The 16,828-nt window shown below is 33.7% G+C and overlaps 1 protein-coding gene across 1 annotated transcript in view; it reads right to left on the bottom strand.

Annotated features, from left to right (window-relative positions):
• Positions 1-8,903: 8,903 nt before the first annotated feature.
• Positions 8,904-16,828, bottom strand: part of LOC111510407 (sensory neuron membrane protein 1) — a 31,118-nt gene continuing 23,193 nt past the window's right edge. The window contains exons 7-8 of the mRNA XM_074185216.1: positions 13,532-13,657; positions 8,904-9,302 (exon numbers count right to left, since the gene is read on the bottom strand). Of these exons, the coding sequence (XP_074041317.1) occupies positions 8,997-9,302; positions 13,532-13,657 (432 nt within the window). The 3' untranslated portion in view covers positions 8,904-8,996. The remainder of the gene's footprint in view (positions 9,303-13,531; positions 13,658-16,828) is intronic.

The following is a 16,828-nucleotide window of genomic DNA, read 5'->3' as shown; positions in this document are numbered from 1 at the left end:
AGAGACTTGGACTGTCGGAAGACAGTGTGTGTCGCCTCTGTCTGAAAAATTATGAAACAGCAGAGCATATACTTTGTGCCTGCCCCGCTGGGGACCGAATCATGTTCTTTGGAATCGGTAGATCCGTACTCTCACCATCCGACCTGAAAGACCACTCATCATACAAACTAATCGGCTTCGTTAAGAAGCTGGGTTTATTTGGCAGAGTGTGAATAGGTGTCAGCCACAGTAAACCCTTGCGGGTTGCGGTGGAGGTCGAATAGACATAATTACTTCAGACCTACCTACATACTCTAAAATGTGAGTTACAACTGCATCAAGTCAAAAACATTTCGTCTGGCTATGTTTCAGTAGAAAATAAGGTTTGGTTTCTGCAAATATTTCAAATATATTGGTTGTTTCGAAAGTTTTGTCCAGTATTACTTTCAGTTTACTTCAAACGAGATTGGCGAGAGGTGGTCAGTGAGGCAGAAGTTTGACGCTCAATTCATTCAATTTTTGGGTGGTGATTTGTGTAACGTGCGGACGAGCGTTGTCATGAAGCAGGATCAAACCTCTTCTGTTGACCAGTGTCGACTTCTGCTGAGTCAATGTTCCCGTTTTGAACACTATATGTCAGTAAGTGGGTTCAATAAGAAAGCTGATAAAGACAAAATTGACATGTTCATCTACCAAATGGGAAATAAGGCAGAGTAGATTTTACTGCAACAAAACCTGAGCGGCAACGAAACATATGCAGAAGTACTAGAAAAATTTGACAGATATTTCATTCCATTTTCGAGCGATATCAATTCAAAGTTCGAGTACAAAGATCAGGTGAACCAGTAGAAAATTTCATCACCAGTTCACACACCTTAGCAGAGCACTGCGAAATGCTTCGAAAGAAGAACTAATCCGTTATAGGATAGTCATTGGGGTAGCAGATATAAAACTCAGTGAAAGGCTGCAGCTACGAGATGAGTTGACATTGACAGAAGGAATAACATCAGTTAGACAAGCAGAGCTACAAAATACGCAGAATAAGATATTACGACAAGAACAGTCTATATGTACAGTCAAAAGTGGAGCAAACAATAAGACATTTCAGTACAAAAATGAAGAAAAACAATCTACATCTACGAATGATGTCAAGAAGTGTGGCTACTGCGGTGCGCATACTTGCAAAGATAGGAAAAAATGGCCAGCGAAGACATCTATTTGCAGAGCTTGTGGCAAACGTGGGCATTGGAGCGCCATGTGTAGAAGCAACAAAAAATCCATTCGTGTAGTCGAACGCAGTGATTCTGGCAGCAGTTCAGAGGAGTCACAAGAGCGGAGGGTATCACCGGTGATCGAAAAGGATGCTGCAGAAGGAAGTTTCATAGGACAGGTATATCTAGATAGGCAAGACAGATGGTATGTAGATATTTTGCTCAATCACTAACATATGATTCCATTTTTCGTCGATACCGGGGCAGATGTCAATTGCTTTCCTTATGAAATGTTACCAGGGGAATTCATAAATAAGTTAAATCCATGTGAATCTGTGGGAGCAGCAGATAATCACAAGTTAGATACCGTGGGTAAAATTAAAATTGATATGACATACGAGGGAGACACAAATAAAGATATTATTTATGTAGTTAGGAAGTTACGACAACCTATTTTGTGTAGAAATACCATAACTTGGTTCAAAGTTCTAAATTTCTCTATGCCTGATTAATGATTATGATTTTGATTGCAAAAGAAGTCAAAGATTATCTAGATATAGTTTAGATGTAATATCCGAGCAGTTTCAGGAAATATTTGGTGATATTGGAGAGTTCAAAAAGGAAATGTCTATAAAGATTAAACCAGACGCTAAACCGTTCGTACAATCTGTACTTCGAACCGTTCCTTCAGCTTTGCTTCCAAAGTTAAGAGTTGAGTTAGATAGATTACTAAGGTTAGATATTGAATCGATTGAGACTCCAACTACGTGGGTGAGTCCAATAGTTTGCATGGATAAAGGCGATACAGTGCGCTTCTGCTGCGATTACACTAAGCTAAACGAAAGTGTGCTTCGTTCTCACTTCCCACCAGCAAAAATCGAGCATACTCTAGCACAATTAGGTGGTTTGATGTATTTTTCAAAACTAGATGCAACTAGTGGATTTTATCAAATCAAGTTGAACAGTCAGCATTCAACTACTTTCATTACACCATAATGTAGATTTTTCTTTAAATGACTTCCCTTTGGAATCTCTTGTGCGCCAGAATATTTTGCTCTGATTTTTTTCAAAATTCTAACAAGGCTAGAAGGAGTAGTTTGCCATATAGACGATATATTGATACATGCAGGCAGTATAGAGAAACACGATGAAATATTGAATAGATTTTGTCAAAATTACATACAGTGGGTATAACTTTAAACCCAGAAAAGTGTATCATTGGGGTGAAATCATTAAAATATTTGGGTCATTTGACTTCTGAACATGGTATTGCGGTTGATCCAGATCGAGTAGAAGCAATTAGAGAGTTTCCTATTCCGCGTAATAAGACAGATTTAATGTGTTCACTAGGGATGATAAATTTCACAGCAAAATATATTAACAACAAATCTGAGCTTTTAGAACCTTTCACAACTTTCTTGAAAAAGGATTGAGAATTTTTATAGGGACCTTCACTAGACAAAGCCTTCAATACAATTGAATTAATAGTAGAAAAACCTTCGAATTTAGCATTCTTTGATCCTAACAAAACGACTATTGTTAGCGCCGATACGAGTTCATACGGTTAAGGTTGTTGTCTTATGCAATGATAAATCACGGGAAATAGTGGGCTTTGGGTCAAGATTGTTAAGCCAGGCAGAAACACGCTATGCACAGATCGAAAAAGAGGCTCTTGCGCTGACATGGGCTGCAGGGCATTTTTCAGACTACATTTCAGGGGTTAGAAATCTTATTTTCGAAACTGACCATTAACCTTTGGTACAAATTTTACAAACCAAGAATTTAGATTCTTTGACACCTACATTACAAACATTCAGGATGCGTTTAATGAGGTATAAATATTCTGTTATATACATACCGGGGAAGAACTTAATTATACCAGACACTTTGAGTAGCGGACCTATCAACAAACTTAAGTTTGATGATGAATTACAGGTTGAAGTCGATACTTTCGTTCGAGCGATGATAAAAAATTTGACAATAAAATTATATTTTTTGAAGTTGATTAGACAAGAGCAGCAAAATGATTTTGTCTGTAAAAAAAAACTCTAAGAATATTCTATTCTTTCTTGGCCAGAAAAATCTAAATTACCTCCTGAATTTTTCTCTTACTATCAACATAGATATGATAGTTCCTATACAGAGATTTTTTTGTTAAAAGATACTCGAATAATAATCCCTAAAAGCTTACAGCTAAAAGTTCTGGAATTTATTCATTATTGGTCTGTCCACTCGAATAGAAAATCTTGTAAAACACTGTGCGAAAGGCATTGAAAATCGCCAAAACATCCAAGAAACTTTTTACAAAGACGAAACACTAAGTAGATCATGGCAGAAAGTTGCAGTAGACTTTTTCAAACATGAAAAATGGTATATAATCATAGTTTATTATTACTCTCGATATTTTGAGATTTTTGAGTTAAGTAGCTCAACAGGGGAATCTATAATTCCTAAAATTAAAGAGCTGTTTTCTTGATTCGGTATTCCAGAGGTAGTCAGATCTGACAACAGGACACAGTTTTCTAGAAAATTTAAAGAGTTTGCACATAATTATGACTTTCTTCACGTCACTTGTAGTCCCAAATTCTCTCAAAGTAATGGAGGGGTAGAAAGAGCGGTGCAAACAGCTAAGCGGCTGATTAAAAAGAATAAAGATGATGACATATTTTTAGCAATGCTAGCTTACAGAACGAGTCCTTTGGATCGAGGGTTCTCACCAAGTGAGCTCCTCATGAATAGAAAATTAAGGTCAACACTTTCTATTTTACCTAGTAAATAGGAGGAGACGCTAAATACTAAATCAACATTTTTACAGAAAGAGAAACACCTGAAAGATAAAATGGAGACAAATTTCAATAAAAGACATAATGCTAAAAATACGGACACATTAAATATAGGAGATTCCGTATGGGTTGTAGACATTCGAAAGTATGGAAAATTATAGAAATTTGTGAAGAACCACGTTCTTATATTGTGGAGACTGATGTAGGTCAATACCAAAGAAATCGGTGGCATTTAATTCATGCGCCTAGTTATTTTCCCAATACCCATGATACACATATGGAATTACCTGTATGTCCTGATAATTGTGTAAGTAGCGATATATCTTTCAAACCGCAAAATTTAGAGTGCTGCGAAAAAAGTGGTGAAATTAGTGAAACCGTCATAGAAGAAAAAATGAGCGGTTTAAGTAAAGTAGTTCGCGAGTGTTGTGGTAAACAAGAAATAAACATTTCTGCAGGCCTAAAAGAACAATTAAAAAGTCTGCCTATTTATCAGATTATGTTAATTGCGTTTTAAGTTGAGCTACCGGTGAAAATGAGTTTTCTGAAAAAAGGGGTGATGTGCCATTAAGCCTAAAAGTTATTAAACGCACCCCGTATACTTGGTTGCATTCTCACCGATGGTTTGTTGACATTCAGAGATTTTCAGTTGTTAATGAGAGTTGAAATGAAACCAGTTGGTATTAACGTCCGAGTTTTTCTTGAAGATAACACGATAAAATCTACAGACACATATGAAACATGAAACTTTCGAAACAAACTATAGTAAAATCAGTTAGTCTTCTTGAAATTTGACGAAAATAATTCACTCCATCTTCTGACATAGCTTCCACTGATCTAGGGGGTTGTTACCAAGCATTTGAGGAGAAAAGGGAAAAAAATGCCAGAAACACCCTTGTTCATGAACTGGGCATTAATTTTTGAATCAGTCTCTGAACCATTCTAAATTATTTCGCCAAGTAAGACAATAACCGCCAACAGTAAAATCAATTAACTTCTCTTGCGAAATTTCATAGATATCCACAAGTTTTTTTGACTAAATGAAATAGTTCTTCACAAGTAGTCACTTCCACCTGTCATAATCCTGAACATATATCTTCCGCTGTATCATACTTATTACGGTACCTCTCAATGATTGTCAAGTATTGTGTTTTCGAAACATTTGTTCTTCATCTATTATGGAAAAATACCAATAATTGTTTGACCTGTTGGGCCAATAACATTTTAACAATTACTAGTTGCCGTCTTCCTTCCACATTCAATATTTTTTGCAATGATAGTCATCGCATAAAGAGGATATATATTGTAATGAGCATTCTACTACTGAAAACGATAAGTTGTGCTTATTAACCAAAATCACCAATTCAAGTTCTTGCTCCTTGATCTATTTTGGAAGTTTCTGAATGTTGCTTCAACAACGAACTCAGTGACACAATGTATATTCTTCAATATTATGCCTCCTTTTATGATCTCACTATAATATTAACAGAATGGTTTTTTGAATTGTTTCAGCATGCCACACTTCTTTGCTGGTGGTTATCCAAGCGCTTTGGAAATCCTATTTTTTTTCCTCATAGTCTCAGTTAGATTTTCAATATCACTACTTTCTTAGTCCATGTCCATGCCAACATCATTTTCTCCACTGTCGGATGTTACTGGTTCTAGACTAGCAGTACTAGCATCTCTCTTTCAAAGAAATCTTCATCATACGATTTTCCAAAAAGTAATTAAGGTTGAATTTCTTTGTTACGAAGCTCAAGTTTACCTTTTGTGAGTTATCTTTATTGATTCGCAACACATTAATTTTAATAACATTATTGAAAAACATGTGGGAATAAATTATCATTACTATTATGTCATCACAATATTGTGAATATTTGTTTGATGAAGAAAAACCTAAACAATCATAAACATTAAAAACAACGATATAACATACAGTTTTTCCTCTGTCAATTATCTTTCCCTAGTTTGGGTGTATTACACATTTGTTCACTGTCAATTATTATTTCTCAACTAATGTTAGATGTTTCTTTTCTCTCCCCTTCACAATTCAATATCTTCCACCCTGAACTTCTAAATCAGGAAATAGAATGAATTCATCTCTTTTATGGAATTTACGTGATGATTTAATGAGAAAAGGCAGCTGTGATTGAATTATCACGATTATAATAATCAGCACAACCCTGGTAATGGACTAGCTTGATGGACAAGGCCGACTTTTGCCTTTTCTTCCAATCCAAATATGTAATACAAGTGAATATATACTGCATAATTATAATTTTGAAGCCTGGACATAAAATATGATTAAGCATTTCATGTACATTTCCTTTGCCTTCTACATCATGAAATTTAAATTTATCTGTTCAAAGTTCGCAAAATAAAAAAAAAATATTTCATAAGTAATAAATACAATAGGCCTCACATGCGTAATGGAAAAACGTTGCAATTGCATTGGTTTCGTTTTCCGTCGTGAATTACTTCAAAGGTTGAAGTCGCATTTGTCTTTTGTGTTGTCTTCTGGCATAAAAATACTCACTTGATACTCACACTATGAAATTTAATTTGATGGTTGTGAAAGAACTTCTCTTTCAGTTAACTTCATCAAATGTCATCATTATCAGTAACAAGCTGATGCAACAAGAGGACAAAGTACTTGTGATGCACTATTTGGAGAACCTTTGATGTATTAATGAATATTACGGGAATTTTTTTTCAACACTGAAACTTCATTTTTAACATCTCGATGCGTGTTTTGATCACCAAGTGATCATCTTCAAGAGAAAGATCAAACTAATCATACTTACAAAGCTATCTTTATTTATACTATCTATGGTACATAGATAATAGTCAGGTATATCTAATAATTGAGATATGATGAGTTATATAGAAATCATTTCACAATATTGCCCTATCTAGTTTTGAATTGATTTTACAATGTGTCTTTATGTGATAGTCAGGTGAATATAATGAATAAAATATTATTTTGACAACCTATACATATAGTATACTATCAGGTATTGGTCCACCATCGTTAATCATAATATGATTATGTTTACTTATTTCTACACTCTCATAGGCATCTAGATGCCTGTTGTTGTTAACTTCTCTAACTAATCTTAATGAACTGAAGTCTATGGAATGGGTGACTGCTGATTTATCAGGTTTTCCATATTTTAAGAGTACTAAGTGTTCCTTATATCTTATTTCATTAGATCTTTTAGTCTGTCCACAATATTTTGCATCGCAGTCCTTATATTCAATTTCGTAAGTTTCAGACTTATCGGAATTCTCGACTTTGTCTTTTGAACATCTTTAAAGGCTCTGTATTGTATGACTTGTTTGAAAAACCACCTTTATACCTAGTTCTTCGAAAAATTTTCCAAAGTTCTTTGTATATTGGTGGTATGGAGCTGGGATATATTTATTTTGGTTTTTGTCCTTCCTAAGAGTCAAGGTTTCGTTCATTCTCAACCTAAACTTCTTCTTCCTCATTGTGTCATCTACAACACCCCTCAAAAAACCGTTACTGGCTGCTTTTTCCTGTATTGTACGTTCTTCTTTTGTGAACCTATCATATGTTGGAGGAAAATTCAAAAGACGATGCACTAGATAAATTAATCCAGCTCTTTTGTGCTGTCCACAGTGATGTGAACTGTCAGGATTATACCTGTACGTACTTGTTTCTTCTCTAACTACATCGTATTCTGACTTTCCATATTGGCTCCTTATTACCAGAACGTCAAGAAATTGAAGTTGTCCTTTATTTTCTAACTCATACGTGAATTTTATTGATGGAAATCTATTAATTAGAAAAGAAACATAGTCCCCAATATTCAATTTTTTGCTTTCGAATATCGAGAAAATATCGTCCATATCCATATACTAGGAAAATACTTTGACTTTTCTTTGGTTTCCATTTCTACTCTGCTCATGAACAGGTTTGCCAGGTAAGGGGACAAGGGGTTACATATAGCCGTTTTCTCCTGTTGTTCATAAAAGTAACCTTCACCTTAGATTCACCTAACTATTACATAAGGACAAATTGTAAAATAAAGACTAGCAGATAAGGCAATATTGTGAAATCAATTCAAGATTTCAAGAAGCAGGTACCTAGGACAGGTATCTATGGTATAATTAAAGTTAGTTTTGTAACTGATTGTTTTGAATTTCCTCTTGAAGATGATCACTTAAAGATCTCTAGTAATATTCATGGGGACAAAGAAAAAATTGGGCATTACTCTGCTCGGAAACTGAATGCCATATTTCAATATGTTATGATATTCTGATAAACATAATGAATTTCACTAGTTCGGACATCAATTGTCTGATATTATATAAAATGATTTGGAATCCCTGAAATGACTGATAAAGAATAATTAAAAATTGAAGAAGAAAAATAGAAATGAATAGCTGAAAAAAAAATTATATTAAGCAAAAACCTGAAATGAAATAATAGTGGAATAAAATACAAGTAAAATTGAACAAATTGAACAAAAAATAAATAAAATAAAATTAAAAAGTTAAGAGATTCCAAGCCAAGTTAATTCATGACGTTTCGATTGTTAGTATCCACAATCGTCTTCGGTTGATGACAGTCATCACCTGAAGACGATTGTGGATGCTAACAATCGAAACGTCGTTAATCAACTTGGATTGGAATTTCTTGACTTTTTAATTTCATTTAATTTATTTTTTGTTAAATTTGTTCAATTCCACTTGTATTTTGTTTCACTACTTATTCATTTCAGGTTTTTGCTCAATTTAATTGTTTTTTTTTCAGATATTCATTTTTACTCTTCTTCATTAATTATTTATTCTTTTATTTTAGTTATTTCAGGGATTTCAAATCATTTTATATAATATCAGACAATGGAAGTCCAAACTAGTAAAAGTCATCATGAAACATTGTCAATCACCTTCAAAGGAACCTAATAAACATAGTTTTTCCAATTGAGAGTTTTTATTCAATCAAACATGAATATTAATTATTCCCGACCTTCTCATGTCTATGCCACACACCATGTCAATGATACCTATCAAATTCATGTCCGGTCATTACAGGGATAACATGTCCTCTGTCGTTCATGAATTCTTGTCTCATTTTAGCTACGAGTTCATTCGTTGTTCTTTTGATGTCAGATTCATCACTGGAGACTTCGTGGACTGGGGTAATTTGAACGACTTTCGAATTTTTGGTGTGTAAATATGCACTATAAGCCACAATGGCTAATCCAAGTCCAATTCCTATCCAGCAAGATATTTTAACCAGTTTGATAAGCAAGAAAATATCGGTGAGTTTCTTGAGGAGTGGCCCCTCCAATTCAACTCCCTGAAAAATAAAAAACTTGAGTAAACTGGAATAATGGAGTTTATGTATAAAACTGATTTTGTTAAATAAATTTTTGACATTGAATTTATTGCAGAATGTAGACACTGAAATTAAACTCAACAAAAAAATTGGTGGCAATTTCATAGAAGAAATTGAATTCATTCTGAGTTATTTGGAATTTCATTAAATGAAATCATCAACACATCTGAGACATGAGAAAATATAAATAATAAATGAGTTGAATATATTCAACTCCAACATATATGAATGAGTACGTCAAAAAATAGAGAATGAATGATGATATATGAAATTCAGAAAGTGAAAAGAAAGGAATGATATGATATTCTTTGGGAAAGAAAGTTTTTGGCTTTCTACTACTCCATCTGATACAAAAAAAAAAAAAATGGATGAGAGAATCTTCCAAGAAAGGAAGGAATAATCAATTTGAAAATGAATAACTCTATACATGGATGTGTAGATCATGCAAAGAAGTAACTTTCAGACACAAACTGAAAGAAAGTCCTCCTGAAACAGCTACTTTCATATAAACATTGAATTACACGAAAGAAAAAATTCTTTCGAAACAAATACTTCTATATGAACACTGAATTATACAGAAGATACTTTCCTCTATTCAGTTTGATTATCGAACATTCGTGGAGGAATAAGAATCAGATATCATTCACATGAGTTCTACTTTGAATGGTAATAAATTGTACTCACATGGAACACTGTCACCCTAACTGGTATACACGTGTTTCGCCTTAAGACACTTGCCCTAAGGCTCTTCAGTACCAAATTGGATAACATTATAGAAAATACACACACTTCATTCATGAATTACGATTTTGAATGTCACGGAATAAGCTTGATCTGCTTATGTCATCGATGACATCGTAATGACATTCATTCACCTATTTGATTTAATCCCAGCCATGAGGAATCTTATTTGATTTGAAAGGGTTATATTTTTAGGAGTGATTAATTTTTTGGGAAAGAAAGTTTTTGGCTTTCTACTACTCCATCTGATACAAAAAAAAATGGATGAGAGAATCTTCCAAGAAAGGAAGGAATAATCAATTTGAAAATAAATAACTCTATACATGGATGTGTAGATCATGCAAAGAAGTAACTTTCAGGCACAAACTGAAAGAAAGTCCTCCTGAAACAGCTACTTTCATATATAGAAAGCCAAAAACTTTCTTTCCCAAAAAATTAATCACTCCTAAAAATATAACCCTTTCAAATCAGATATGATATTCATTGTAAATTACTTTGTGTATATCATCCTCACTACAAATTAACCTAAATATTTTGTTGATTAGTGTTGTTTTCTCTATATTATATGGATTTATCTTGAATAGAGTTTGCTCCCTAAAGTCAATTTTCATACCAACCGCAGTCAGATATTTCTTTTTCAGAATTCAAAGTTTGACATCTGACAATACTGTCAAACTCTAAGAGACGAAAAAAATTAAAATCTCCACAATTTCTAAGCTGGTATCGCATAGTGTCAACAGATGTGAAAAAAAAAACGTGAAAGCCGCTATCTTTTATTTTTACAAAAATATTCTCTTCTTTCATTTTCTTCCTTTCAAGAAACATTATCTATTAAAAGGAGAAGTGAAGAGAAATGAGTAAATAGAATAAATATTATGCTGAACTTCAGATTATTTTGCTACCAATTAAATTCCACGTGATTATGACATCACATAAAATCTTATTGAAGGTGTGCCTATCTACGGTTACGTACTGAAAAATTACCATCAAGTCATACAAATACTTTGTAGAGTGTACATACGACCGAATTGAAACTGATTACTCATGGAGCTCTTATTGTCTGAGCACTTTCATCAGAAATTTTATTTTCGTGTAAGGCTCAACAACGAATGATACGCCATAATATGTAAAAACTACGAAACGCAGATGAGTCACAAATTTTCATCATTTGTTCCTTAGAAGTAATGACTTTAAAATTCGAAATCACGACTTTAATTTCAAAATTATAACTTCAGTCTGAAATATCCGAGTTGAAAATCAAAATTTCGAAATTGAAGTCAATATTTTGAATTTCAAGGTCGTAATCTCCAAGAAACAAGTGTTCCAAATATGTGATCGTTCTGCTTTTTCATAAAATGCTTCCAGATATATTCTGCATTACGGAGGAAAGGAATTTATGTGTTGATAATTTTCCAATATAACCTCTTCTATATTTTGAGTTTCGTTCTGGTCATTATATTTCACCAACTCATTCTGAAAAACAGTTTTCCATAAATTCCAATGGTTTTTCAATTCATCAAATACACCAATGAACAATTGATATGGCAATGCAAGTTGAACTGAATAATGCCAAGGAAATGTCTTCGAGAGGAAATGATTTATAGACTATCAATTGATCACTTTCAAATGGTTCAATAGAACCATGAATAGGACGTAATCATTACAACATTTTTCGGTTCTGAAATTTTTTGAAATCTAATAAACTTCACAAAACCTGTATCTCCGCTGTAAGTAACATGATTGAAATCTTGAACCAAATGAAAAATTAATTAGATCAATCATCTCATACTTCAGACTGAAAAGGTGATACCAAAGTGATAATGAGAAGAAGCCCGAAAAGGCACTATATAGCTGTGGACTCATATTCAAAATCCAAAAGTACCAGTTAACTATAGATGGGGGTAAAATGACTTTCTCTGTCAACTGCCTGTCCACTTATGACGTACACCAAACTTGAAGACTGAATGAGTTTTGAAGTTTGAGTCAGGATAGTAAACGAACCTGTCCAGGTTTTGAAATAATAGTAGATGAAGGAGAACATGAAGAGGTGGCATCAAAAGGCAAAGTGTGGATATACGCCACGAAATACGCTGTCAGCTGAAAAATTAGGGTTCATTCCACACAAAAAATATTTCCCCTCAGATTATAAACTTGTGATGGCGTTTTTTCAATACTTTGAGCAGTTCTGACATGCACTTGGTATATCCTTGAGCTCTACCAGGAATTCGGTTTTTTTTTCCTCAATTGTCACAAAACGTCATCGTTTCATGTGTCTTTTCAAATTCGAAAACGTAAAAAGTCGTAGGGGCAGATCCGATGAATGCGGTGGCTAAGGCCACCGGTGAGGTAAACAACGGTGTTGTTTTCGGCCAAAAAACTACGAACCTACGAACAGGCAATAACAAGTGGGCAGGTGTATTATCGTGATGCCAAAACCACGAAATTTTTTCTACACAATACCGGACGTATTCTTCGTATTGCTTGTCATTTGATCAAACTTGACGTACTTTTTTGGCGAATTGCGCTGGCGCACACTTCATGCCCAAAATTTTCTAAGAAATTGCATGGCATGAGTCAACCAATATGTCGACATCCTCGTCAACTCCTCTAATGGTGACTGGACGATTGTAGATAACGATTTTCTCCACTTTCTCATCATTTTCATTGATTGTTGATGTGCTGGTAATCGTCCAGGGCGAGCGTCGTCATTCATATCTTTTCGATCATCTGTGAGGAGCTTGCAACACTTGTAGAATTTTTTCTGACTCAGAGAACAATCATGTTACTGTTCCTGAGCACTTCATTTCTTTTTTTACCAAAAATTTGATGTAAATTCTCTGATCAAATTTTTTCGGATGCAGAAAAATGCCGGACACGCAAAACACTTCTAACTTTTATGCCACTAAAACTGTGAAAATATGTTCGAAACAAGTGTACCAACATAAATAAATTGAAGTCGCTAATGAAATGTACTAGAAATTTGAACATTTACCTTATTTTTCAACCGTTCAACAGAAACAATCCTATCGACTGTATAAACCAGAAAACTGTCTATTCAGTTACATAGAAATATCAATCTTATTACTGAATTTAGGACAGAAATAAAAGAATATAACGATATTATCCACAACTCATCAGATTTTTATCTGATGAGTTGTGGATAATATCGTTACGTTATATAATTTTGTATTGGCGTTTATGATGTCCCATTTGACTGAATATATCTTTTGCTTTTATGAATTGTTATTTTTTTTTAATCTATTCATAAACTTGATACATATTTAACTCTTTCAATTTCCTGTATGAACATGTATGTTTCTTGAGATATATTATTCGATTCATCATCATCAATAGTTTCACTAACCCACCACTATAATTGTTGATAATAAAATTTATGAAAATTCTTTATAATTCTGTTTTTGGAGAAACATGTACCCATTATATCTTACCTCTTCTATCCAAAATATAGGATGGAGTGATTCTGATACATTTTTCATCAGCGATATTTTCTCATTGGCAAATACGGGTAAATTGAGTTGCATTCTTTTTTTCGCTATTATTGGAGTCCCTGTGAGCTGAAATTTGAAAATACTATTTTAAAATTGCATCTTTCGGTGAAAACCATTTGATATGAGGAATATAATTCCTGAATTATGATAATTCGTTTCAATTCACATCGTACACATATGAAATTGCGTTTATTTTCAGTTCAAATCAATGAATTTCATTTTTAGAATCGGCAACGTGGGTCAGGACACATGATATGAGATAAATTACAAAAAATGATTTATATAATTTCGTCGGCACATTAAATAACATACGGTATTTATTTTCTATCTACTTCAGTGAACGGTTTTTTACATTTGGATCTATTGGAAATACTCGTTAAACTTTTCGAAAAATTTCATGCAATGTACTTTAATGGTAATCTGAGTTTTTCACTTGCGAAAAAACACGAAAACTGATATTTTTTCACCTCATTTCGTATTCCAACACTATTACATTATCTGAATCGTAGTGCCTATGCAAATATTAAATTCATTGACAGCTTTTTGCTCCGACCATTTTGTGAATTATTGTGAAAATAATTGTTTTCCACTTTGTTTTCGAAAAGAAAAGGGTACTCAACGATTATCAATTATTCAAAAAGTATTTTTTCGCAAAAGTGGTATCTGTCAACAATAAAAGATACGTTTCGAACAAACTCTATGAATTGAATCTATATTTTTTTTAGTCAAAAAGTTATTTCGTAAGAATTTTCTTTTCTCTCCTTCTGTTTCAGCAAAACACCATGTATTTGCAACCGATACTCACTCATCAATATGTTTTACAAAATGTTTTTTGCTTACAAAATACAGTTTTGGAATAATTTCTTATACTTGATAGCCTGGAGGAGATTAATTATTACGAATGGACGAAACGAAAATAACGAAATGACATTTTTCTTAATTGGTGTTGAATAATTTTTTGAGATACAGTACCACGCAATTATGGGATGAAAAACACGAAACGTTTTATATATCACTGTAGGAATATATAGAAGTAACAACTGAAGTGTGTTTTTCTGACTGTCGAATCGATCGTTTTTCTGCAACATCAAATTTCACCTACATATATGTAATAACCATCAGAAGAACAATGAAATATCTTTGAAAAGCAGAATACATGTTCTTACAACCATGTTAACTTCCTTTCCATTTCATCATTAGTACCAATTGAGTGTTCACCGCTTTTCAAGTGAACATTGATGAGAATCAATAACACAATCCATGATGAGAATTACACAATTTATGCAAACATTTTTATTTTTGGACGCGTTTCGCTAACATCGTAGCTTAATTAGTAGGAATGAAAATCACAAACAGTGCTACAATTCTTATATAGAACTACAGTGAGTACCTAACTCAATTGGTTGGTAGTGCCAGCGATACCAGGCAAAATTATAAAAACTTATTATACTTTCAGTTTTCAGACAACAGGTGGATTTTTTCAATATGAATTATTGGTTTCATGAAAAAATCTTCAACAATGTTTGACCTACTGTTGGTTGTTCAGCAGGGAACCCGAATGTTTCCCCTTATCTATTTCCAGAGACTCCAGCAGGTTCAACTTCTGTCTGTTTGCTTCTACCTACATGGAGTATTTCGTACATAGTGTTGTTCAGTTTTTATACATGCGGATCATGTCCAGAAGTGTATGCAGTAAAAACTTCAAGAAATTTCAAAACGAAAGTCTCCGAATATAAAAAGTGTTTTTTGTTGAGAAGACCAAATCCACCAAAGCGTGCTACCTTTAAGAGAACGATTACGATTTCAACACAACGTGATGATTTTCTCCTAAGTATTCCACCTGTTACTGAAGTTGCCATGACAGAAAAGGGCTAGGTCAACAAGGCTACATCACATTTCAATCGCTATCGAACCTCAATAAAATGACTCAGTGGTAACTACTCAGTGGTAGACTTGTGTGACTTTTTCGGAATTGAACTTGTATTTCTTTCTCCACACATCACATGCTCTGCAACCGCTCGCTGTGTCGTTTTTCAAACCGCTCAAAACCAACAAGCTATAGCATGGTAATATTCACATCCAAATCAAGGAAGCGATAAGAGTCGCTTTCGAAGCACTCTCCCAATGGGCTTCGAAAAGACTGAACTACTTCCATCAAACGCCAATGCAATAACTGACCACAAGTAAATCGGTGATCATGAGTCGGACATTGTGGAGTCCCAAATTCATCAGCAAAACAGAGAGAGTGTCAGGCGCAGCCACGAAACCAATCTCTAAAAATACAAAACCACTTGATAATATAGTGCTATCCACAACTTCGCAACAGTCTGACAAAGCCTGTACAGAAATAATTGAAGAGATTATTCTACCACCTGTGAGGTTACCAATTGCTTCTAAGAGTATTCGTAAAGTTTCAAAACTGGTGTTGCATTTAACATCACCTAAGAGTAATACTACTCTTTGCGAAAAAGAAACAATGAAGAAATTCAAGCTCAACAATAAAAGCGAGAAAAATAAGAAAAAGAATGTCGGATAAGGAAATACTATGAATTTACTGTTCCAAAATATTCGTTCATCCACTATCAGAGGATTGGATTCAGTGCAATGCCTGCTAATGGTGCCACGAAAAATTTTCTGATATGAAAGGGAAAAAACATATATGTGATTTATGTACCGATAATTGAAATTGATCTCATCAATAATTTTCTACTGATTCCAAAGCTTATGTGTTAAGAAACTCACATGTGTACGATACGATTCGCCCTGAAAATTAGGACACTTCCCACATTATTTTCAGTTTTTAATAGTTGATTAGGAGAAAATATGGATGATCTAAGTTTCAGAATGTTCATTTCATAGCTGATTGTTACAGCTTATATTTTTATCAATGAAATTAACATTATACTCAACACTTTAGTATGATTTGCTCAACCTCAACGAAAAAGTGATCCGATTCGCCCCGGTCTACCCAAGAATTTCAAAAATTCTGGCATTGAATGAGACTAATTAAAACACTTTCTCTATCCATAATTGAACCATTTCATTTACCACTTTTTATTTTATACTGTTTGCGAGACCATCTAAACACAAAAAACCTTTCTTTGCCAATTCTAACTCGTAGATTGTGACATAATGACAATTATTTAAATATCTATTTTCTCAGATTTGGTATTCCTCTGAGCAGTCTGCACTGCCTGCAGTATGACTCCAAATAAATCACTATCAGAATGCAGACAC

This window comes from Leptinotarsa decemlineata, unplaced genomic scaffold (assembly GCF_025532065.1).
Source record: "Leptinotarsa decemlineata unplaced genomic scaffold, Ldec_3_MD MMD2_tig00026369_RagTag_RagTag, whole genome shotgun sequence".
Lineage (NCBI taxonomy): Eukaryota > Metazoa > Arthropoda > Insecta > Coleoptera > Chrysomelidae > Leptinotarsa > Leptinotarsa decemlineata.
The sequence above is the reverse complement of the archived record's forward strand: the minus strand, read 5'-3'. Positions and strand labels throughout refer to the sequence as shown.